This window comes from Ceratotherium simum, chromosome 37 (assembly GCF_057802395.1).
Source record: "Ceratotherium simum simum isolate JZ-2026a chromosome 37, ASM5780239v1, whole genome shotgun sequence".
Lineage (NCBI taxonomy): Eukaryota > Metazoa > Chordata > Mammalia > Perissodactyla > Rhinocerotidae > Ceratotherium > Ceratotherium simum.
Genome location: NC_141936.1, coordinates 1,715,693 through 1,741,503, shown reverse-complemented (window position 1 = coordinate 1,741,503; position 25,811 = coordinate 1,715,693). Strand labels below are relative to the sequence as shown.

Here is a 25,811-nt window from a genome sequence, read left to right as displayed (position 1 = left end):
TGTGCTGCTGTTCTGGGTTGTTGGGGGGTGCTAGCTGCACTGCTGCCAGGGGTGCTGGGTTCACGGATGTCCGTGTGGCTGCTGGGGACGTTTATGCAGCCCCTGCTGCTGGTGGAGCTGGTGTCGGGGGTGTTGCCACTGGGGGCTAAGTCACAGGTTCTGCTCTGGTTCCTGAAGCCTCTGGTAACAGGTTCCACCTGCCACCGCTGGGCGGGAGCAGGGGCTAAGCAGGGACAGATTGTTGTTACTGATCACTTGTGCAGCCTCTGGTTTCTGGCACTAGCCAGTGTGTTTTGAAAACTCGGGTCAGGGTGCCTCGCCCTGGCCAGGAAAATCCAAGTTTTATATATTGTCCCCACCGTTAGAAAGACCTGGCTACTGCCGCGGGAGAGTGAGGGGGCATGTTCACTGGATCCACTGGGAGACGGGCAGGGAGTGAGTCGCACTTGTTTTTTCTGCCCCTGCAGCGCCTGCTCGCAGGCACGCGGGCTGGATCCACTGGGGGATAGGCAGGGACACCTATTGTTTTTGCTCCTGCTGTGTCCACTCGCAGTCACACAAGCCATAGCACCTGCTGTTTCTGCTCCTGCAGCAACGGCCCACAGGCGCGCATGCTGGTGAGAGGATCCGTGCCTTGGATCACTGCTGCTTGGGGAGTGGGGAGGGGTTGCTCCCCTAGTTCCACTGCCTCCCGGGGGTCCAGTCCACCCACCTTCAGATATATCTCTGTCTGGATCTCTTAGGCATCCTGTTGTGCTGTGTATGGAATCCTCTGTTGGTCAATGGATGTCCAATTCGTTGTAACTTAGAGGGGAGAGACAAAGGGAACAACTCACTCCACCATGATCCTGAATTCACCATGTGTATTGAGCTGTTTTTGGAATGAGCTGTCAGCAGGATGCATGACGTAGCTGGGGGAAGGTGGTGTCGCCCGACCCTCTGGCTATGCTGCCAGGGCCCAGAAGAAGGGAGCTGGGGTGTGTGGGCCAGTGGACAATGGGGAGTCAGAGAGGCCAGTATCCCAGTTGAAGGGCAGGTCGGAGGGTGAACAGAGGCGGACTCCACCTCAGCTCACTGCCACTCTGACTTCATTCTGAGTGCCTTTGTGCTGGCCATCCCTGCACCTCCCTCGCCTCAGCTCCTCACCCCAGGACCATTCAGGCCCCTCCTGCACGCTTGGGTACTGCACATCCTTCAAGGCTCCATCACAGACTGTGTACCCCCTTCCCAGCTGGGAGGAATCTCTCCAGCCTGTGGCCCAGAATCCTGTTCTGCGAAAACAGCTCTTGTCACAGTCAGCTTAGTTTGAGAACCGCCTGGGAGGGTGGAAGCTGGGTCCGATTCACCCCCATGCCCTCCGCCCAGCACACACGCACACACCTTCCACCTCAGGTCTGCTGAAATAAACCCAATTCAGATGAGCTGTCAGTGGCCAGTGGGTCAGGACTGTCTTGGTCAGGACCCCCCCATGGCCTGACACCCTCCAGAGACAGCCAGATCCACCTGAGCTGCAGCCAGAGAGGCATCAGGAGTGGGGATCAGTGGGACTCCCCAGGGGCCACCACAGCCAGGAGTCCAATGGCCTTCTACCCCTCTGCACTTGTAGCACAATCTCCATGTGATGCCAAAGAGTGTGAGAATGGCGGCTGGTGCCAGGCAAAGGGCGGCTCAGCAGTGTGCGTGTGCCAGGCCGGCTACACGGGCGCAGCCTGCGAGACAGGTGAGTGGCCTGCCCTCGGTCAGGGAGGGCCATGGGCAGGGGCAGTGCTGGGAGAGGCTCCTGCCTGGCCAGACACTGGGTGCAGGGTGGTCAAAGGCTGGCTCGGAGCCAAGCTCCCACCTCTGCTGTCCCCAGATGTGGACGAATGTGGCTCTGGCCCATGCCTGAATGGAGGGTCATGCATCGACCTGGTGGGGAATTTCACCTGCCTGTGCACAGAGCCCTTCGAGGGACCTCGCTGCGAGACAGGTAACGGCCGTGTGCCCACAGCCCCCATAGGTGACAGCAGTCTTGCACGGTCACTGACAGCAGTTTTGCACGGTCACTGCCCCCTTTCCTTCACTGTCCGTCTCAGCCCCACTTCTGTCTCTGGGTTGGGGGAGGTCTTTGCCTTCTCCCCGCTTCCGAGCCCTTCCTGTGCTAGCCTGTCTCCTGAGCCACTGACTGTGAGGGAAACTGGAAGCAAACAATGGACGTCCTGGTCTTAGCTCTGCTGCCCACGTACTGTGTGAGGCTGAGCAAGTCTCTGCCCCTCTCTGGGCCTGGTCTCTGTCTGTAAAATGCAAGGATAGATGACCACACTCTCAAGGCCCCTCTTCCCACTTGGGAGATTCTTGGCTTTTTAACATCTTTCCTTCTTTCAGAAAGAAAACTGACCTTTACTACATGGGATGAAATCTGCTGGTTCCTATTCTATTTCACATTGTTTTAAATGCTGGTTATGACTCAGTAGATCAATTAAAAGACTAACTAGATTTTATGACACACAGAGTAAATTCAGGGCGTTAGCGTATGACATTGCCCCGACCTCCAAAGGCCTCAGTCCCCTGTGCCAACAACAGCTGTGCAAGCAGCCTGGGCCACATCTCCCCGGGGAGATGCTCAAGACAAACTAGTCCGATTTATTTTGAGTCTAAAAACTTAAGAAGGAAACTACATTTTACCCATAAGTAAGACACAGACGGATGCTGTGCCCTCCATTGGTCTCTGGTTCAGATGGCCACACGCAGAGTGGGCTGGGTCCTGTGGAGACGGTGAGGCTCCACAGTGCAGAGGGGAGGAGGTGGCAAACTCACCTGCTTGGTTGTTATAAATCACTGTGACGTGTCACAGGCCACCTTGCCCAGATTGTTATCTAAAAATCCATGTATTTAACTAGACTCATATCAGAAAACAGATAAGTCATTTCAAAAGATTTTGCAAAGAAACCACATTTTGTACAGAAGAATAATGCAAATGAAAACAAACAATAAGAAATAACAGAACTGAAACTTCTACCCCTAATACAAGCTCATTAGCCACATCACAAGGTAGACCTTGACATTCTAATCAGATCCAACAGGAAGTAGGCCAAAGATTGGAGATTATAAAAAAAGAGTATCTAGTCTTCTGCTTCTGGCCAAGAAGGATTAACTGCTCTGGGAATTTCCCTCTCACCATCAACAACTAGAAAACCAGACAAAATATATGAAACAACTGTTTTCAGCCATTGGACAACAGAAAGCACAGGATTGTCATTCCTGAGAGAGGGAATGAAATGAGGTGAGCCCTGTGACTGCCCCTGACTCTGCCTGGGACAGTTTCCAGGCCGCTGTGCATTGAAGGGGACCCAGACTCCCCCTCTGAGTCTCTGAGTCAAGGAGAGAGAGATTCAAGTTCAGTGGCTGAAATCTGTGGGCAGAACATCAGCGAGCATGGAGCTACTGAGGGAGGGGGAAGGAGAACATGAGATCAAGCTTGAAGATCTGCAGAGGGACCCCCTGAATCTTTGCTCAGTACAGTCTGGGTGGGGTGAAATCCACTAGGCTGGGGAAAGAACCACTGGAAGCAATGAGTCCAACAATTCTTGGAACTCAGACAGAGCTGGCAGTAATTTAGCTCTCTACCAGCCAGAGTGGAGAGAGCTCTTCATTCCCAGGGCCACTACTGAGTGGAGTCCTTAATGGGGTATCTCCTTAGTAGTGGCAATAAATGCTAAACTAAAGGCTAATCTGACCTGCCCTAAAAAATTTTTTTAAAAAGTTCAAAAAGACCAAACTATCCCAAGTAATTTAACCATATGCCAGAATAAAATCCTACACTCTTTAGAGGAATATGACAGAATCCAGGACCCCAAAATATACAATAAAAAATTATCAGGCATACAAAGAATTAAGAAAATATGACCCACATCCAGGAGAAAAATAGACAATAGAAACAGATGCCAGAAATGACAGAGATGATTGAATTAGCATATACAAATGTTTAATCACCTATTATGAATATGCTCCATATGCTCAAGACTGTTGAGGAAAAAGAACATAATGAGAAGTAGAAAATAAAAAAAGAAACTTCTAGAGATGAAAAATATAATATCTGAATTTGTAAAATATACTGGATGGTATTAACAGCAGGTTAGACATTGCAGAAGGAAATATCAATGAACTTGAAGACAAAAATAGAAACAATTCAACATGCAGCACAGAAAGAATAAGACTTAAAAAAAGAACAGCTCTTCAGTGATGTGTGGAACACATATCAAGGAGTCTAGTTTATGTGTATTTGGAGTCCCAGGAGGAGAGAGGGGGCTGGAGGGGTACAAAAAATGTATAAGAGGAAATAATAGACAAATGTTCTCTAAATTTGATGAAAACTAAAACCCACATATCCCAGAAAAGCATAAAGAAAACCACACAAAGCCACATCATAGTCAAATTGCTGAAAACCAATGACAAACAGAAAATCTTAAAAGCAGCCAGATGAAAAAGACACATTACATACAGAGAAGCAAGAATGATAACAGACTTCTCATCAGAAACAGTGCAAGCCAGAAGACAGTGGAGCAACATCTTTAACGTGCTGAAAAAACAAGCTATCAACTTGGTAGTGTATACCCAGAAAAACTGTCTTTCAAAAGTTACAGAGAAATAAAAGCTTTTTCAGACAGCAAAAACTGAGAGAATTCATCACCAGCATATCTGCCTTAAAAGAAATGTTAAAGGAAGTCTTTAGACAGAATAAAAATGGTACCAGATGAAAATCTGGATATATACAAAGGAATGAAGAGTTCTAGAAGTGGTAGATGTATTGGTAAATATAAAAGACTTTTCTCCTTACTTTTTAATCTCTTTGAAGACAATTTTTAAAACAAAATAGTAACAATATATTATGGGCTTTATAACATATACAGAAATAAAATATATGACACCAATAGCTTAACACAGAGTGTACAAGCTTTTTCTGTAAAGGGCCAGATGTTAATACTTTTGGCTTTATGAGCCATGTGGTCACAGCTATTCAACTCTACCAACGTGATGCAAAAGCAGCCAGCCACAGACAAATGAATGTGCATGTCTGCGTCCCAGTGAAACTTGATTTTTAAAAACGAGTGGCAGGCAAGATCTGGTCTGTGGGCCATAGTTTATCTACTGCTGGCATAAAGGAAGAAATGAAAGTATGATATTGTAGGGTCCTTACATTATATATGAAGTGGTATAATATTATTTGAAGGTAGACCATGATAAGTTAAAGATATACGTTATAAACCCTAGACCAACAAGTAAGATAATAATAATAAAGAGTCATAGCCAATAAACCAATTGTGGAGATAAAACGGAATCCTAAAAATACTCAATCGAGAGGGCAGGAAAAGAAGAAAAAAGGAACAAAGAAGAAGTGAAAAAATAAAAACCAATAGCAAGATGGTAAATCCAATCATATTGGTACTGACATTAAAATGTAAAATTGTTAAACCATCAGTTAAAAGATAGAGATTGTCAAATTGAATTGAGGGCAAGAACCAATACTCTCTACAAGAAACCTACTATAAATGTAAAGACACAGAGATTTTTAAAGTAGTGGAATGGGTTTCCAGTTCTAGGTAAGATAGAGTAAGCACGCTCTACCCTGTCTCTCCCACTGAATGCAGCTATAAATCCTGGACAGAATGCATGGAGTAGCTATCTGAGGACTCTGAAAAGTAAATAGTAGCAGGTGGATTGGGGAAGAAGACCAAGCTTCAAAGTACCACAAAACCAGTGGTGAGTTTACCATTTTTTCCTCTGGTGTCCCCCCTGCCTGACTGAAAGCAACCCAAAAATCAAGAGTGAGCGTCGGCACAGACAAAAAGAGAGCTCCAGAAGAAGCCTCTAATCAGGCGTGGCATCCAGGAGAAGGCTCTAGTCAGGCTCATGATCCAAGAGAAGCCTCTAGTCAGGCTTGGGATCCAGGAGAAGGCTCTAGTCAGGCTCGGGATCCAGGAGAAACCTCTAGTCAGGCTCGGGATCCAGGAGAAGCCTCGAGTCAGGCTCAGGATCCAAGGGAAGCCTCTAGTCAGGCTAGTGATCCAAGAGAAGCCTCTGATCAGGCTCAGGATCCAGGAGACGACTCTGGTCAGGCTCAGGATCCAGGAGACGACTCTAGTCAGGCCTGGGATCCAGGAGAAGCTTCTAGTCAGGCTCAAGTTCTAGGAGAAGCCTCTATTCAGGCTCGGGATCCAGGAGAAGTCTCTAGTCAGGCTCGGGATCCAGGAGAAGCCTCGAGTCAGGCTCAAGTTCTAGGAGAAGCCTCTATTCAGGCTCGGGATCCAGGAGAAACTCTAGTCAGGCTCTGGATCCAGGAGAAGTCTCTAGTCAGGCATGGGATCCAGGAGAAGCCTCTAGTCAGGCTCAGGGTCCAGGAGAAGCCTCTAATTAGGTGTGGGATCCAGGAGAAGCCTCTAATTAGGCATGAGAAGCAGGACTGACAGTGGCAGAGATGGGGGGAAACCTTGGGTGCCTAAAACTGAGGGAGAACCTTCCTCTCCAGCTGGCGGTACTATGGCTTCACAAGGGTAGGCACTCCTATTGTTTTTCCCTTTGTCTGTCCTCCCACCCCTTGGCCCCAGATATGAGTGCAGTCACAGGAAATATGGAGCAGATGGGGCAATTAAAGCCCCAGCTTTCTTGCTCGAGGACTAAAAAGGGCAGCCCCAGAGAACTGGAAAGTACTGGGGGGACTATGGAGAGGGAGATCTTGGGACAGCAACCCTATAGTATTACTTATGAACTCCTGAGCTCTCTCCAGTTGGGCATTGTAATCTGATCCAAAATATTAAAAACAATACCATTTATAATAGCTCCTCCCAAGTTGAAAGACTTAGGTATAAATCTAATAAAACATGTGTAGGACTTTTATGCTGAAAACTACAAAATGCTGATGAAAGAAATCAAAGAGTATCTACGTAAGTGCAGAGACATACTATATTCATGGATTAGAAGACTCAACACAGTAAATAGGTCAGTTCTCCCCAAACTGGTCTATAGACTTAACTTGATTCCAATCAAAATCTCAGCAGGGCTTTTTGTAGCTATAGACAAGCTGGTTCTAAAATTTATATGGAAAGGCAAAGAAATTAGGTTAACCAAAGCAATTTTGAAAAAGAAGAATAAATTTTGAGGAATCATACTACACGGTCTTAAGAGTTACTATAAAGCCACAGTGGTCAAGACCATGTGGTATTGGCAAAGGGACTGACACATTGATCAATGGAACAGAAGAGAAGATCCAGAAATAGACCCACACAAATGTGGCCAAGTTTTTGAAAAAGGTATAAAAGCAATTCAACAGAGAAAGGATGACCTTTTCAATAAATGGTGTTGGAGCAATTAGACGTCCTTATGCAGAAAATGAACTTCAGCCTAAACTTCACACCTTATACAAAGATTAACTCAAAATGAATCATATACTGAAATGGAAAATGTAAAACTATAACATTTTAAAAAGAAAACAAGAGAAAAATCTTCATGACCTGGAGTTAAGCAAAGAGTTCTTAGATAAAAACAGCAAAAGCATGATCCATTGAAGAAAAAATAGATAAATTGGACTTCATAAAAATTAAAAATGTTTGCTGAAAGGCATGGTTAAGAGAATGAAAAGACAAGCTACAGACTGGGAAGAATGTCAAAACTCATATCTGACAGGGAACTGGTGCCTAGAATGCAAAAGGAACTCTCAAAGCTCGACTGTGAGAAAATAGCCCAACTGAAAAATGGACAAAAGACTTGAACAGACACTTAACCAAAAAGGGTATGTGGAAGGCAAATAAGCAGATGAACAGATGTTCTTATTTGTCATTATCATTAGCTATTGGTGAAATGCAAATTAAAGCCACAATGAGATACCACTGCAAACCTATTAAAACAGCTAAAATAAAAAACACTAACCAAGTAGGGATACAGAACAACGAGACTCTCACATATTGTTGGTGGGAATGCCAAGTGCATTAGCCACTCTGAAGACAGTTTGGAAGTTTTTCATAAGCTTAAACATACAACATGACCCCGAAATCCCACTCCTAGGTATTAACCCTAAAGAAATGAAAACTTGTGTTCACACGAATGTTTATAGCATGTCTGTAATCACCAAAAACTGGGAACCCGAATGTCCTTCACTGGGTGAATGGATAGACGAATGGTGGTACCTCTATATGATGGAATACCACTCGGTCATAAAAAAGACTACTTACTGATACAACTGAGATGGATCTCAGAGGCATTGTGCTGAGTGAAACAAGAAGTCCTGAAAGATGACATATGGTTGGGTCCACTTCTATGGCATTCTTGAAAAGACAGAACTATCATGATGAACAGATCACTAGTTGCCAGGGGTTCAAGAGCAGACGGAGTCTATGACCCTGAAGGGATGGAACAAGGGAGTCTTTTGGGGTGATGGAAAGTTCTGTATCCTGATTGTGGTGGGGGTCACACAAATCTATACGTGTTAAAAATCATAGACATGTACAAACAAAAGTCAATTTTACTATATATTAATTTAAAAGAAATTCTGGAACTACACGAAGAAATTGAACATCTAAAAAATGAGTCAATTGGCACACACTAATCAAGAGAAGCTGGCTATGTTCATTTCATACAGATTAACCTGAGAACAGGAATTCTGCCAGCAATGGAGAGGGACCTTGTAGAATGACAAAGGGGTCAATTCATCAAGAAGACATAACTCTAAATATATTTGCACCTATTAACACCTACTAACAGGAAGCAAATGTCATGAAGCAAAAGCTGAGAAAACTACAAGGAGAAACAGATCCATAATTATAGGTGGAGATTTCAACACTCTTGTCCCAGTAATTTGTAGAGCACATGGACAGAAATCGTAAGGATGTGGAAGACTTGACAGCACTGTCAGCAGCCTGGCCTGCTTGACATCTACACTTGTTCTTTCCAAGTGCTCATGGAGCACTCACCATGACTGACCACCCTATAGGCCACAAAATACGGCTCGATAATTGAAAAAGCTCGTGTTCACTGACCACAGCAAAATTAAACTAGAAATCAACAAGAGGAAGATACCTGGAAAATCCCAAATATTTTGCTAACAGAGATGCTTGATCAGAAACACTCGACGGCCTCTGGCATCACTAGGTCCTTTGGTGCACCAGTGGGGCCCCCTTGTTGCTCTTGCTCAGTTCATTCTGCTCCAAAGAGGGAGCCTGAGGGTGGCCGGGTGGCAGGTAGAAATCAGTTTCCAGAAAATAGGCCTCGGGCTTCAGTTCCACTTGGCACTGAGAACAGAGGTCAGACCCCAACGCTGTGTGCTGTGGGGACTGGGCAGGGAGGCCAGCCCTCTTCCTGGCCCTTGGCTTCATTCTCCCCACTGCCTTTCTTGCAGGAAGCCACCCAGGGCCCGATGCCTGCCTCTCAGCCCCCTGCCAGAACGGAGGCACCTGTGTGGATGCAGATCAGGGCTATGTGTGTGAATGCCCCGAAGGCTTCATGGGCCTCAACTGCAGGGAGAGTGCGTCTGGGCCTGAGCTGTTGGGGCTGCCGGGGCTGCGGTCCCAGGGGTGGGGCCTCTCGTGGGTTTGCATGCAGGAAGGCAGATGAGTGTGCGTGCAGACACCCGCGAGGGAGAATTTGTGAATGTGTGAGTGTCAGTGTGAGTAAGTGTGAGTGGTGGGGTGGTGTGTACACAGCAGTTTTTACGGGAAGGTGGCCAGGAGCAAGGCAGGGTCAGGAGAGGGCCCGCCTTCCGGCACCCCCACATTGAAGGCTCCTCTGTCACCCCGTGGCAGGAACCCCTGATGACTGTGAGTGCCGCAACGGTGGCAGATGCCTGGGGGCCAACACCACCCTCTGCCAGTGCCCCCCAGGCTTCTTTGGACTCCTCTGCGAATTTGGTAGGTGCCCAGGAAGCACCCTTCCCACCCTGCCCCTGAGCATCCCCAAAACCAGGGTATAAATGGTGGCGTGGGCCTAGGCCAGGATCCTCAGGTCCAGACCCTCGACCACCACTGGTCCCGTGACCCCCCACCCCAACCCCAGGAAGGGGCCGGCCACAAGAGTGCCTGAACCTGGTCGCCCGCCCCTTGTCAAGGACACGAGGTCCCCAGGAAGACATGAGATGGGGCTTCTTCCTTTGCCTGCAGAAGTCACAGCCACGCCCTGCAACATGAACACACAGTGCCCCGACGGGGGCTACTGCATGGAGTACGGCGGGAGCTATCTCTGCGTCTGCCACACTGACCACAACGTCAGCCACTGTGAGTGGGGGTAGGGGTGTGGGCATGGGCCTGTGGGGCTGGGATTCTGCACCGAAACCAGGGGGAGAGTAGGTGGGGGAGAAAACAGTGGGCATGGCAGGTGGAGGGCCTGCGGGCAGGTGCATGTCTCTCAGGGTCCTCCTCTGTGATATGGGCCATATCCACCCCACTCCGCGGCAGGAAGCTCACAGCCGGAGGAGCACCTCTGGACACGTACAAGCACCGTGCAGCGTCTTCCCTAAGCCCCTAGCTTAGCTATTAAAATAGTTATGCATGAGCCCTGATGGCCTAGTGGTTCAAGTTCGGGGCTGTCTGCTTCAGTGGCCTGGGTTCGTTTCCCAGTCGCAGAACCACACCACCCCTCTGTCAGTTGCCACGCTGTGGTGGCGGCTTATATAGAAGAACTAGAAGGACTTACAACTACATATACAACCATGCACTGGGGCTTTGGGGAGGCGGAAAAAAAAAAGAGGAAGATTGGCAACAGACGTTAGCTCAGGGCGAATCTTTCCCTGAAAAAAAGAAAAAATAGTTATGCATGCCTAATTAAGTGTTTGTGTGATTAAATACGCTTACCACCATGTATTTGTTAGTGTGTAGATAATGACTTACATGGTGTGTAACTACATGTGGCGATCGTGGTGGTGGTGATACCAAGACCTTTGTGGACCACAGCTCAATCTAGCTCATAGAAGAGGAGTGTGAATTCTGGTAAAATCAAGAATAAAAGAAATTCCAGGGAGGGGCCTTAGAGCCCAGTATGAGGAATCAAGACCCCCGCATAGTGTATTTTAAGCACCATGGTTCCAGCCAGGATGTCAGGGTGACCCTGGCAGGCGTGGGGTAGCCAGCCTCTTGCTTGGGCTGCAGCACCTGCTCCAGGGGCGCCCTCTGCCCCCGTAGCGCTGCCCTCACCCTGCGACTCGGACCCCTGCTTCAACGGAGGTTCCTGTGACGCCCACGACGACTCCTACACGTGCGAGTGCCCTCGCGGGTTCCACGGCAGGCACTGCGAGAAAGGTAGGGGGAGGGGAGGGCGGCAACTCTACTGCTCGATTATTTTTTTCAATTAATTCTTCACCTTTTCGAGCCTGGTTCAGCTCTGTTTTTGTGCTAGCCCCTCATCCTTTCAGTGGTTTTTGTGGTTACTCTGGTCTGTGGCTTCCTGGTCATTACTTTGCTTTCTTCAGAATAGGCTTCATTTCCTGCTCAGCATTTTTCCAAATGGATTTTAGAATCATTGACTCTTTTAAAAAAATTCATTAGGATTTGTTAAATCTAACTCAACTTGGAGAAGGTCAACATTTTACAACACTTAGCCACTTAAGAATGTAAATATTCTTCAATAAGTACATCACAGGCATTGCTGTCCTTGCCAGTGCCACCCAGGACTGTCCCTTCCATGCAGCTTGAAGCAATGCTCAGGACTCTTTTCAGTGACCCATGCATCCCAGACATCCCCTTGGTCAGAGCCCAGAAGGCCAGCCGCCTGACCTCAGTGCCCGGGCCACATACATCCCTCTTGCTCTCCCCCTGCTCTTGCTTATCCAGAGAACCAAGACCTCAGTTGCTTTACCTGAAGGCTCTCCTGCTTTCATGGTGGCCCTGAGGGCAGGTCCCTGGTGCTCTGATCCATGGAACCCCTACAGCTCCCCTCACCCCTCCAGGAGAAGGAAGGGGTTTCCAAAGAGAAGGGCCCACTGCTCAGTTCTCTGCACGTGCTGCCAAGGTCCTTCACCCTTAACAAAGGTGTCCCAAAGTGGAGACACGAGGGGGCTGCTTTCAGGGGTAGGGTGGCCTGAACTTGGACATGCAGCCTGTGAGGCCCCTCAGGGGGTGGGGTGGGGAGGAGAGAAGTGCTGAGCACAGCAGGCAGGCCCCCCTCCTGCCGCACACTCCCCCGCAAGGACGTTGAGGAGGCAGAGGGTCTAAACTCCTTGCTGGGCCTGTGAAGGTGCAATGCCTCAAGGTGGGAGGACAGATGTGCCACTCAATTCACACCTTTAAATATGAGGATGCCTCCAGCACAGCCCCAGGCCGTGAGCTCCTCCGGGCTCCTAGGAGATGTTAGGACCCAGAGAAAATGTGTCTGCACCAATACAGGTACAGAAAACACAGATGTCAAAATGGACTGCTGTGGATCACGATGTTGTCTCAGCTGCATCCGGGCTCCTCTGTGGTTAGGTGGCAGTTACCCGCTGTGCAGCAAGGAGGAATGCAGGGTTTGCTGCGCCATGGGGCTGGCTCTTCATCAGGAGGGGCCCAGCAACCCCCAGAGCCTGAAGAGAGGATAGGCAGGCAGAGGGCCCCAGGCTGAGTGGGAGTCTCCAGCTTGCAAGTCCCGCGGGTATGCCCCTGGCTGGCTCGGCCTCTGCTGCTGCTGCTGGGCCCCAGGGGCTCAGCTGAGAAGCAAGCCTGGGCCTATGGGTCCCCTGGCCCTGAGGACTGAGAAGACATGAGTGGGACATTGTGGGTGGGGCAGGGCCAGCAGCCGGCCCTTGTTCACCTCCTCTGTCTCTCTGTCCTTCCCACACAGCCCGGCCACGTCTGTGCAGCTCGGCGCCCTGCCGGAATGGGGGCACGTGCAAGGAGGCAGGCGGCGAGTACCACTGCAGCTGCCCCTTCCGCTTCACTGGGAGGCACTGCGAGATCGGTGCGACCCCGGCCAGAGGGAATTAGCCTGGAAGGCTGGGTGGGGAGCTGGACCCAGACCTGAAGCCCCCAACTGGCGGCCATGAGTCTGCTAGTCAGGAGCAACCCCGTGAAGAGCCCCCAGCTCTGGGATGTCGGGATCGGGGCGGGGGGCAGTGGGTGGTGAACGCATGACACCTGACCTCGGTGGGTGCCATCTGCTTCCAGGGAAGCCAGACTCGTGCGCCTCAGGCCCCTGTCACAACGGCGGCACCTGCTTCCACTACATTGGCAAATACAAGTGCGATTGTCCCCCAGGCTTCTCCGGGCGGCACTGCGAGATAGGTAAGGTGGGCGGAGCCGGTGGGTAGGGCGGCTGGAGACAGCAGCGCCAGGGCGGCTCCTCTGCAGATCAGAAAATGGGCCCAGGGCCACCCCGTGGCTTAGCGGTTAAGTGCGCACGCTCTGCTGCTGGCGGCCCAGGTTCGGATCCCCGGCGTGCACCAACGCACCGCTACTCTGGCCATGCTGAGGCCGCGTCCCACATGCAGCAACTAGAAGGATGTTGCAACTGTGACATATGACTATCTACTGGGGCTTTGGGGAAATAAATAAATAAATAAAATTATAAAAAAAAAAATGGGCCCAGTGGGGAGTGATGGCCCAGGCTGTGGAGGAGTGGGAGGCTGGGCTCAGGAGGCAGGACTGCCTCGTGGAGCCCAGAGGCCCTCAGGGAGGCCACGGTGATGGGTGATGGTGACCCCTTTGCCCTTGCAGCCCCCTCTCCCTGCTTCCGGAGCCCATGTGTGAATGGGGGCACCTGCGAGGACCTGGGCACAGATTTCTCCTGCCGCTGCCCAGCAGGGTACACAGGACGCCGGTGCCAGGCGGGTGAGAGGGCCAGGGGCGTCGGGGGGGGGGCCACAGGATTTCCTCCTAATCCCAGAAGGGCAGAGCAGGGCTGGGCAGGGGGCTGGGGGGGCGGGGGCGCGGGGGGAAGGAAAGGAAACCTCTAGGCAGCCTGTCCTGGAAATCAAGGCACCTTCATCCTGGCACGGGCTGTGCGAGGAGGAGGCGTCCCCGAGCCCTGCCGCCTGGTGGAGCAGAGGGCAGAGAAGTGGGGTGTCCCCAGGCAGGTGCCCCTGGGTACAGGACGGGGCTGCTGTGTCCTTGCAGAAGTGGACTGCGGCCCCCCCGAGGAGGTGAAGCACGCTACGCTGCGCTTCAACGGTACCCGGCTGGGCTCGGTGGCCCTATACGCATGTGACCAAGGCTACAGCCTGAGCGCCCCCAACCACATCCAAGTCTGCCAGCCGCAGGGTGTCTGGAGCGAGCCTCCCCAGTGCCACGGTGACCTGCGGGCCCTCTGGGGGGAAATACACATGTTAGAAAAGTTTAAAATTAATGAACTAAATGTCTGACTTCAGAAGTTAGGAAAAGAACACCAAATGATACTTAAAAAAGAGGGAAGCAGTGCAAGTACAAGCAATAATTAATGAAATAGAAATCAAAGGAACAAAAGGAAAGATAAAAAACGCCAAAATTAATTCTTTGAAACGCCTACTAAAATGGACAAATATCTATCAAGACTGATAAAGAAAAACAAAAGGCACAAAAATTTTTATAAATGAAAAAGATGACATAACCATACACACAGCAGAGATTAAAAAGATAATATGGTTTTTGATACACACTTTGCGGGATGACTTCAGGGCTCTGTGGATTGAGAAAAGGGATTTGAATCAATGTATTAATGTCTCCATAGCTGGGAAACATGGGGTACAATTTGTCATCAGTTTCTGAAAATTTTCGCATCATTCAGGATACCAGATTGCTCAAAATTCAGTTCTGAGTATGTTGTACCCTTGATTTGTATCTCAAATTGGCATTTTAAAAAATGAGCCTTTATTTACCTTGATGTAGGAATAGTGCCTGCCGCCACCTTTAGACAGACCTGGTGCTCTAATGCTAAGTTACACATGGAGCAACTGCTGGCATGTCTTCATTGGTACTATAAAATTTGGCTGAGAAGACAGGCTCTCAGAGTAAGAAGTCCATATTGGTGGAAGGAAACTCAGGTCAGGAGTACTTTTGTCTCAAAGTACCAGCTATTTAGCATATAGCTCAAATGAGACCCACCTGTGTGAGGTGAGACACTGGACTCTGCTCTGCCTGCTAAATACCATTGTACGTAGAATAACATTTTGAGAAGATGCCTAATGCAAAAGCTTTTTCATGCTGTAAAATATAGTAGCTAAAATTAAATGCCACTTTTTCAGAGATGAATTAATGGACAGCCTGGTCAAATTCAAAGCTTTTTGATGTATTAAACTTTATAAATGGAACTATTCTATCAATAGGCAAAGTGTAATGAAAATCTGTCTAGATGGATAGTCTGTAATTTCTGCACAGGTCTCTGTTTAGTAAATACATCACTATATCAGTCAGGCATCTTGCTCCAATAAAGGAACATAAAGATTTTTTTTTAAAAAAAAAAGATAATACAGGAATACTATCAATTAGTCGATACAAATAAATTTGAAACCTTAGGAGAAATGGACATGGTATTCATAGAAAAATATAACTTACCAAAAATGACCCAAAGAAATACAGAAAGCCTTCAAAATCCTTCAACTATTTAAAGAAATTGAAGCAGAGTTAAAGCATTTTCCCACAAAGAAACACCAGGCCCAAACAATGTTATGGGTAAATTCTACCAAACTGCCCGGAAACAGATTGTTGCAGCGTTATACAGTCTCTTCCAGAGAAGATAAAATAAAGAATATGTGCCAACCCATTCTCTGAGGCCAGTATAACCTTGATACCAACACCAGATATGGACAGTTGGAGAAAGTAAAAATATGGGTCCATTAAACATATGAACCCCAGATGCAGAAATTTGACAGTCTATAAAGACTATATACACCATTATCAAGTTGAATTGTTGCAAGAATAGTTTGATATTAGAAAAATCTGCTACATTATCCAATTGAAGGAGAAAAATCATATAAGAATGCCAATGAATGCATAATAAGTATTTGACAAAATTCATACCCATTCATGAAATAAATTCTTACCAAATAAAAAGTACTTCCTTATCCAGATAAAAATAACATGACACACACACATCTCTAATACGTGTGGTGTAAAATAATATAGGATTTATTGGAGGGAAAACTTAAAGAAGTAGCAGAGCCCATATAACCCTCCAAGTAGTCATATCCCACAGATAGGTGTGCTTATGCCAGGCATGCTAGACTGGATGCACCATGTAAAGCATGTCAGTAACACTCAACATATTTATAGAGGAAGGAGTACAGGTTACAAGAGAGGTGTGGAACAGTGAGTCTCCTTATCCTTGTTATACAGGGGGAGGATCTGGAATTCAAAAGCTGTTCCGTTGAACTGACTCAGGCATGCTGAGCTACCAACAGGGGGAAAGAGATTATCTTCTGAGGCAATTTTACTATGCCTCTCCTCAATCATAGAATAAACATTATCCTAAATAGAGAAAAATTCCCCTTAAAATTGGGAACAAGACAAGGATGCCCGTTATCACTAAGTCTAATCAATATTATATTGGAAGTACTAGCCAATGCAATAAAGTAAGAGAAAGAAATTAAAGTTATGAAAACACTAAAGGAAGAAGTAAAAATGTCAGTATTTGCAACTGATATGGTTGTCTTTAATCTACAGGCAAACTACTGAAAATGATAGGAAGTGTAACATGTTTAGTGGATATAGGTTATTATAACAAAATTAATTGCATTTTTATATATCAACAAACAATTAGCAAATGCAATTATAAAAAAAGACATATACAGATAAAATGAATGAAACTAAAAGCTAGTTCCTTGAAAAGATCAATAAAATTGATAAACCTCTAGCTAGCTAGATCAAGAAAAAAAGAAAGAAAAATTAGCAATATCAGAATGAAAGAGAAGACATCATTAAAGATCCTACCAGTGTTTAAAGGGCAACAAGAGGGTACTGTGAACAACTTTAGGCCAATGTATCTGACAACTTACAGAAAATGGATGAATACCTTGAAAGACATAAATTACCAGAACTGACACAAGGATAAATAGAAAATACGAATAGCCCTGTGTCTATTAAATAAATTTAGTTTTTAATTAAAAACTCTCCAGCAAAGAAAATGGCAGGACCAGATTGTTTCACTGGTGAGTTCTATCAGACATTTCAGAAAGGAATAATACTCTTTATGAACGCATTTGATGAGACCAGTATTGCTTTGATACCAAAACCAGAGACATTACGAAAAATGAAATTACAGACTAATATTCCTCATGAACATAGACACATAAATCCTAACAAAATATTACTAAATCAAATCCAGTACTACATAAAAAGGATAAGACATCATGACCAAGTGGGATTTCTCTCAAGAACACAGGTTGGTTTAACATCTGAAAATCAATAAATGTAATTCACCATATTAGGAGGTAAAGGAGAAAACTGTATGATTATCTCAATAGATGCAGAAAAATAATTTGACAAAATTCAACTATTATTAAAAACTCTTAATAAACTAAGAGTAGAAAGGAATTTCTTCAACCTGACAAGGGGCATCCATGAAAAATCAACAGGTGACAAAACACTTAATGGTGAAAGCTTCCTGCCATAATCAGTAATAAGGCAAAGGTGTCCATGTCACCAATTCCCTCAGCATTGTCCTGGAGGTCCTAGACAGAGCCACAGACAAGAAAAGGAAATAAAAGGCATATGTATTGGAAAGAAAGAAGCAAAGATGACACGATCATGCACATAGAAAATCCTAAGAGATTCTACAGAAGAAGCTGTAGAACGAATAGGTGAATCCAATGAGGTCAAACACTACAGCGTCAATATGCAGAACCAATCACATTTCCATATTCTAGCAGTGAACACTCAGAAAATGAAACAATATTATGTATAATAGCATCAAAAACATAAATTTTTTATGTGTGAAATGAATTATAAACATACATGTAAAAGCTAAAACTATAAACATCTAAAAGAAAGCATATGAGAATCTTGGTGACAGCTGGAATGAAACAGGTATGCACTTGGAAGAATACCACATTGGTCTCACCATGCACAACAATTAATTCCAGATGGGTTAAGGAATTAAATTTTTTTTTAACTATACAATTTTGTGTGGAAAATATAGGTAAATATCTTTTTGACCTTGGGGTATGGAAAGATTCCTTAAGCCACAAAAAAACACTAACTATAAAAGACAAAAATGGACAAATCAACTACATAAAAATTAGGAACTTAAATTCATCTGCCTTGAAGAAGAAAGTGAAATATAAGCTACAAACTGGGAGAAGATATATATATATATATGACTGATTTCAAAAATATATGAAGAACTCTATGAATCAATTATAAAAGAATAATCAACCCAATAGGAAGATAGGCAAAACCCATGAGTAGGCATTTCATGCAAGAGAAGACATGTAAAGCCAACAAACATAAGAAGAAATATTCTACTTCATTGGTGACCAGTGAAATGCAAGTCAAAAGCACAATGAGATACATTCAGTTGGCAAAACTTCAGAACTCTAAAAGCCCATATATTGGTGAGAATGGGGATCAACAGGATTTCTCATAAATTGCTGGAGGAAGTGTAAATCAGTACAAGCCCTTTAAAAAGGATCTAGTAATTTGCCTGTTGAGTTGACTATTCATATAAACCATTTCTCAGCAATTCCACTTCTAGGTATAAATCTAAGAAAAACTTGCACATCTACATCAGGAGACATGAAAAAATATACACAGAAGCATTTCTGTGCAATAGTGAGAAGTCTAGAACCAACCCAAATGCCCACCAAACAAGAATGGTAGAATAGTATAATTACATTGTGGAATATTATACGGCAGTGAATGGCAACGACCCACAGCAACCCAAGACAATATGGGCATATCTTATTAATATAATGTTGAGTGAGAGAAGAGTACGTACATCACAATGACCCACTAATAAAGTTCATAAATAGCAAAAACAAAACCATATATTGTTTGGGAAATTCATAAAAATTTAAAGAGGCACAGAGATGATAACCACAGAAATTCATGTCACAAGGGATGGGGAAGTGCACCAGATGAGCCAGTCAACATTCTAGCTCCCAGGTTGGGTGCTGGCCCCCAGGTGTCATTATGTCATTACTGTTTATTTACTTATTTACATGTCAGGCATTAAAATTAAACTTTTCTAAATTGAACATTTTGAGTTCAGGAGCACAACTCCCAGTATGAAAAAAAAAACCATGTGAATATTTTAAAATGAAGGACTCATCCCCAAATGTATTGATTTCATACATGATTATTATGTATTGACTTGGCAAGACTAGGTCTGCCCACCTGGGAGCCATTGGGATTAAGTCCCACAATGTCTTCTGGGAGCCCTCAAGGTCATTATGAGCATGCCTGGTCATTTCATAGACACCAGCCCAGCATTGGGTCCCCCGGTCTGCTGCACGCCCCCTCCCCTCCAAGGGTGCCCTTCCTGGATTATGGCCTCTCCAAGCACCAAGAGGATGTCATAGAATTCTGTCCACCCCCTCGGAACAAAACTAATTTATGTCTATCTTAATTCAGCTTCAAGCCATTGCCTCTAATAACGGCAACATTGCTTTATTTTTGGGCTTACTCCTGGCCCCGTGCACCTGGCTCTCCTCTCTCAGAAATTGATGAGTGCCGATCCCAGCCGTGCCTGCATGGGGGCTCCTGCCAGGACCGTGTCGCTGGGTACCTGTGCATCTGCAGTGCGGGGCATGAAGGAGCCCACTGTGAGCTGGGTAAGAGAGGTCCCGCCCCTCCCTGCGAGGGGAGCAGCAGCTCCAGCACCCTGGCCGTGGGCCTGAGGCACTGGGGTTTCCCTGGGTGTGGTCACCTTGCTCCAGCCACTCATCTCCCTGGGCTGGACTCTGTCTGGTTGGCCACTGCCTGTTCTCTCAGGCCCCTGAGCTCTGACATCCAGGACAGCCGTTTATAAACATCTCTGCCTCCACCACCACCACCACCCCCACCCCCCCCCCCACCCCCCGGGAAGACTGAGAGCTCAGCTGAGAAACGCTGACCTTGACACTCTTCTCCCGCCTCCTGCAGACTCTGGCCTCAGGAGCAGAGAAGGTGGGGTGGGGACAGGGCAGATCATGCTCCTGACTCCTGGTCCAGGGCTCTGAGCCCTGCACCCCTTATGCCTGTGTAGGATTCAAAGCCCTGAGACAGAGACCCTGTCCTAGGGAGGGCCAGGCCCAGTACATCCCGGAGGGGTCCCTGCGAAGCCTGGGAAATGAAGGCAGGAGCAGCCTGGGGGTGGGGGCTTTGCTGGGAAGGCAGCGGAGGGGGCCAGTGTGAGGCTGAAGCCTCAGGGCACACACGGAACCCTGGGGGTTGTGTAGGCCAGTGTAGGGCCTGTGTAGGGCCATGCAGCGTCGTGTCCTGTCTCTGCAGAGACAGATGAGTGCCGGGCGCAGCCCTGCAAAAATGGAGGCTCCTGTAGGGACCTCCCAGGGGCCTTTGTCTGCCAGTGCCCCAAAGGCTTCGCTGGAGTCCACTGTGAGATAGGTAAGAGCTGCACCTGGGTGGGTCCCCTGTGCACCTGGCCCTCACCCACACTTGGGACACACCAGACACCCCGGGCAAACTGTTTTCAACAAACGCAGACTCTGGGATGCTCAGAGGGCAGAGAGGAGGGGACAGTCCCTGCCACCCTGCTGGACAGGCCCCCAGGGGGGAGGGACCCCAGAGGTGAGGGATGAGGGGAGGGCCGGGCACCCACCAAGGGTGAGGGCTCGCCCACTGACCCCCCACCCGCCCAGCCTCTCTCCTTGCCTCCCCTTCCCTTCCTCCCGCTGTCCTCTCCTCCCTCCCCCAGACACCCCCTTGCGGCTCGGGCCGACTCTCTGGGTGTTCTCCAGAGGTGGACGCCTGCGACTCCAGCCCCTGCCAGCATGGAGGCCAGTGCGAGAATGGCGGTGGGGCCTACCTGTGCGTCTGCCCAGAGGGCTTCTTCGGCTACCACTGCGAGACAGGTAGGGGTGAGGGCCACTGCTCCTCCTCCAGAGGCCCCTTTTTTTTCAGTCCTCGCTGGTGGCCCTTCCTCTGGTCTCCGCTCAGTCCCATGACGGTGCCTCCCAAGCTCCCCCATCTCCTGCACTTACCCTCCCCGACGGCCCCACTTCACCCCGAGGAGGCTCCATCCGGCCTCACGGCCCTGCCGTCCCTGGACAGGCCAAGCTCATTGCAGCCCAGGGGCCTGGCATTCGCTGTTCTTACATCTGGAATACTCTTCCCGATCAGTCCATGGCAGGGGCTCCTCAGGGATCAGGTCCTGGCTGAAATGTCCCCTGGACCAGGCCTTCCCTGACCACTGATCTGCAGTGGAGCTCCCACCCCCTCACTCACCAATCCAGCACCATTTTCTCCTTTATAGCACTTATTGTTCTCTGGAATTGTCTCGTCAATACTTCCCCAACTTGCTGATCGTGTCTCCCCTCCTAGAACGGGTGTGCCCTAGGGAGGGGGGTGGCCTAATCTGCCTTGTTCCAGTGTCCCCAGCCCCTCAGCTGGGCCTGGCTGGCAGCACTTGGCTGTGTAGAGTGGACGGGGCTGCTGGGCTCCGGCCCCACCACAGGGCAGTGAAGGCTGCGCTGGGGACAAGGCCTGTGACGAGGCACTGCAGGGCACAGGAGTCTGCCTGGGGACAGACACAGTGGGGACTGTTTGTGGCCAGATAGTCTCACTGCACAGGCCTGGGGCAGCGAGAGCACACCGAGGACAGAGGGCAACCGCTGTGATAGTAGGAGGGGCTTGCTGGTTGTTCGCAAGTGTTTCCTGCGGCTACTCAGGGAACCTGTGGGCCCTGACCTGGCCTGGGGAGCTCAGGTCCACACTGGTACCCACAGCCTGGCACAGAGGGAGGCCGTGGAGGGGCCAGTGCTCTCGGCTGCTCAGCTGCCACCTACCCCCCAAGAGGGGCCAGTGCTGTGCTCACCCCACCTTAAGTCCCCACCCACCAGGGCACCTTGGCTTGGGGTGGTGGTGAGATGGCCTGGCCGTACCTGCGCAGCCTCTTGGTGGGGCCTCTGGCGAGCCATGCCCTCCCTCTACCTCCCAAAAGCAGTGCCCATGATGGTACCAGCCACCTCCACTCCACAGACACTCACACAGGAACAACCTGTGCCCCCAGGAGCAAGGGCCCAGCAGGAATGGGGGGCCTGGGAACACCCCAGTGCTCACTGCTGCATTCCCTTCCCCCAGTGAGTGACCCCTGCTTCTCCAGCCCCTGTGGGGGCCGCGGCTACTGCCTGGTCAGCAATGGCTCCCACAGCTGCACCTGCAAAGTGGGCTACACGGGCAAGGACTGTGACAAAGGTGAGGCAGCAAGGGTGCCAGCATGGGGGGCAGGGCCTCCCCTCCTCCCACAGAGGGTGGCAGACACCCCAGAGGACAGGCCAAATCTAGGCAGTTGCTTACCAGGCTCTGCACAAGAAGCATGGAGGGGCATATAAGCACCCAGGAGGCATGAATGCGGTCACACGTGCCCACACATGTGAGCCCCCCAGGAGGCATGCATGTGGTCACACGTGCCCACACATATGATCGATCCCCCCAGGAGGCATGCATGCAGTCACACGTGCCCACACACGTGAGCCCCCCAGGAGGCACTGGCTAGAAACCAAATGAAGGAGTCTATTGTGAGCACCACAAGCAGGCTCCCTGCCAGCGGTTGCCCCCTGCCACCCAAGGGGTAGCCAGGCCTGAGAGCCAAATGGGCGAGACACCTGACTTGGGGCCAGGGCTTCCATGGCTGACAGCTGACCACAACCCTTCCCTTGTTCTTAACTGAAACCCTGAAGAGCTCTTCCCACCAACGGCCCTCAAGGTAGAACAAGTAGAGGAGAGCGGGGTCTCCATTTCCTGGCGCCCACCCGAAGGCCAGGCTGCCAGGCAGATGCTCGATGGCTACGCGGTCACCTACGCCTCCCCCGACGGCTCCTACCGCCGCACAGACTTTGTGGACCAGAGCCGCTCCTCACACCAGCTCCGGGCCCTGGCGGCTGGCAGGGTCTACAACATCTCTGTCTTCTCAGTCAAGCGCAATGCCAACAACAAGAATGACATCAGCAGGCCAGTGGTGCTGCTCACTCGCACGCGTGAGTGCCACCCAGACCGCTGCTTATCCATCATTCAGAGAGCCGCACTGGCCAGGCACCCCGAGGAGGGTGGGAGGACCAATTAACATGCGTTCCCCACAGGCGCTGGCTCAGCACACGGACACGCTGGCTCTGGGGCTTGCCAAGAGGGAGAGGGCCAGCTCTGCGTGGGAGCTGACCTCACAGAGAGACAGGCTGCCAGATACGAGGGGACAGCAGGGTTAGGACTGCGGTGAGGGGGATTCCTGAGAAAGTGCCTGGGACCCACATGGGGGGCCGCCAAGGGGAACTAGCCAGGAACATGGGGGACAGGCCAGGTGTCTAGAGGCCACCCAGATGCCACTGAGGGGGGAGGTAGCAATTCAGAGGGGCTGGGGAGGGAGCCTCCCTGTTGCCGTTCAAGAGAAGAGGCAAGCCATGTGGACAGCAGGGAGGTGTCTCAGGGGTGTTGCCGCCAAGGGGAGGCGGCTGGTGGAGGGGCATCCAGAGAGGCTTTGGGGCCGTAGCTGGCTCGTCTGCTCCTGGGATCCATGGGGGAGGGAGAAGAATCCTGGAACACACCCGGGGGGGCGGGGCTGGCCACCCACGGGGAGGAGTCCTTGGTGGGCACGGGTGATGGTGCCACGGGGGCAGAGACTGGGGAATGGGGTGCTGGAGGTTCAAGGAAGGAGCATGGACTGGAAGGTGGTGCGACTGCTGGGCAGCGTTGAGGGCACAGGCACACGGGGCTGGGGCAGGTCAGAGCAGGCAGGGCAATGCCGACACAGGAGCGTGGTGAAGCAAGGTGGCCAATACCTGTGGGCCAGGGCGCAGGCTGTGTGAGGAGGGAGGTGAGGATACTCGGAGGTGAGGCATGACGAGGACTTTGCGGGTCCCACAGGGGGAGGAAGGAAGGCGTCCTGGAGTCACCTGCTAGCCCTGCCAGACGCTGACACTGCGGACATTGAGGGCCAAGTGAGGGATGGGATAAGGAACCCAGAACGGGGTGTCATGGAGAAGGACAGCTGAGAGGCACCGAGGTGCACCCGGACCAGCAGCAGTGGGAGCCCTCAGGGTATCTGAGAGAGGACGGGCTCATCCTGAGCTTGGCTGTAGGCAGAAGTGCTTTCGAGGCTGCTCAAGATGGGGTCTGCATAAAAATAGCATCTGGAAGGAAGACAGAGCCTCCCCCTCCTCTGTCAGAGTGAGGTCTCTACCAGGAGACCAGGGTGGGAGGAAGGGAGCACGCCCAACGTAACTGAGTGCTGCACCACCGTGGAGCTGAGGGTTCCCCTCTTGAGTCCTTTGGTCTGGGGTTTGGCTTCTACCGGCTCCTTCCCTGACGTCGCCGAGGACTCTCCTTGGTTCTACCCTGGATAGGCCCCAGCCATTCACTGTCAGTGCAACCAAAACAGTCAGCCAGAGAAAAGAGAAGGGGTTGCCAGGGTCAGCACTGTCAGGAAGGACCCCACCCCACCCCCTGATGTATATCAACAGGCTAAGACCAAGCTGGCCCCAAGAAGCACCCCTGAAAGCAGGAGCCTGGGGTGTGTCTACCCGACCGAGTCCCCGCTGTGGCTGAGAGACACACTCAGCAAGGCCAGGCTGGCTGGCGCCTTGCTCAGGCACCTCTCCATGACCCCCAGCGCCCTTCCCGAGCCCCGCCCTCCCCTGGGGATAAGGAGGTGCCAGCACCAGCTGAGTGGCCCATTGCCCCCAGGACCCCGCCCTGTCGAGGGCCTTGAGGTCACCAATGTGACAGCCAGCACCATCTCAGTGCGGTGGGCTTTGCACAGGATCCGTCACGCCACCGTCAGCAGCGTCCGTGTGTCCATCCGCCACCCCGAGGCCCAGGAGGACCAATCCACTAATGTGGACAGGAGTGTGGACAGGCTCACGTTGGGGTAAGAGCTCAGGGCTGGGCCTTCCTCCTCTCTCCCTGTGTGCCCCACGCTGCTGTCCCCCCCTTGCCCAGCCCACCTTGAGAAGCAAGGACGTGTGCGTCTCCTATGTTCACCGGAAACCTGCTGATCCCACCTCACAGAGCCACCCTCGTCCCAGGTCTCACTCCTGCCTTGCCTTGTCATAGGGCTGCTGGACAAGTGTTTAAAGTGTTCCAGGGCTGGCCCAGTGGTGCAAGCAGTTAAGTGTGCGTGCTCCGCTGCAGCGGCCCGGGGTTCACAGGTTCGGATCCCGGGCGCACACCAATGCATCTCTTGTGAAGTCGTGCTGTGGCGCCGTCCCATATAAAGTGGAGGAAGATGGGCATGGATGTTAGCCCAAGGCCAGTCTTCCTCAGCAAAAAAAAAGAGGAGGATTGGCAGATGTTAGCTCAGGGCCGATCTTCCTCACAAAAAAAAAAAGTGTCCCAAAAGAGCGGGGATGCTCTAGCAGTCCAGGCGTGGCACCTCCTGCACAGATAATGAGACTCCAGAGCCCCCTGGAGACCAGCCCAGAGGTCTTCCAGCCTGTCATGCAGACTCTCTGAAAGGGAAAAACCAGGCACCCCTCAGGTTGCCTTAATTTTTTTTTTTGAGGAAGATTGGCCCTGTGCTAACATCTGTTGCCAATCTTCCTCTTTTTCTTTTTTCTCCCCAAAGCCCCAATTCATAGTTGTCTATCCTAGTTGTAGGTCCTTCTAATTCTTTTATGTGGGACGCCACCTCAGCATGGCTTGATGAGTGGTGAGTAGGTCCACGCCCAGGATCCCAACCTGTGAACCCCGGGCCTCCGAAGCAGAATGCGCCAACTGAACCACTAGGCCACCAGGCCAGCCCCTAAATTTTTATTTTGTTCT

At 49.9% G+C, this 25,811-nt stretch overlaps 1 protein-coding gene across 1 annotated transcript in view; it reads left to right on the top strand.

Annotated features, from left to right (window-relative positions):
- Nucleotides 1-25,811, top strand: part of SNED1 (sushi, nidogen and EGF like domains 1) — a 76,208-nt gene that overhangs the window by 32,479 nt on the left and 17,918 nt on the right. The window contains exons 7-22 of the mRNA XM_004427748.3: nt 1,607-1,720; nt 1,856-1,969; nt 9,368-9,493; nt 9,771-9,875; nt 10,125-10,238; nt 11,142-11,258; nt 12,775-12,891; nt 13,098-13,214; nt 13,647-13,760; nt 14,046-14,219; nt 19,559-19,672; nt 20,331-20,444; nt 20,798-20,911; nt 22,140-22,253; nt 22,739-23,035; nt 24,735-24,918. Of these exons, the coding sequence (XP_004427805.1) occupies nt 1,607-1,720; nt 1,856-1,969; nt 9,368-9,493; nt 9,771-9,875; nt 10,125-10,238; nt 11,142-11,258; nt 12,775-12,891; nt 13,098-13,214; nt 13,647-13,760; nt 14,046-14,219; nt 19,559-19,672; nt 20,331-20,444; nt 20,798-20,911; nt 22,140-22,253; nt 22,739-23,035; nt 24,735-24,918 (2,149 nt within the window). The remainder of the gene's footprint in view (nt 1-1,606; nt 1,721-1,855; nt 1,970-9,367; nt 9,494-9,770; nt 9,876-10,124; nt 10,239-11,141; nt 11,259-12,774; nt 12,892-13,097; nt 13,215-13,646; nt 13,761-14,045; nt 14,220-19,558; nt 19,673-20,330; nt 20,445-20,797; nt 20,912-22,139; nt 22,254-22,738; nt 23,036-24,734; nt 24,919-25,811) is intronic.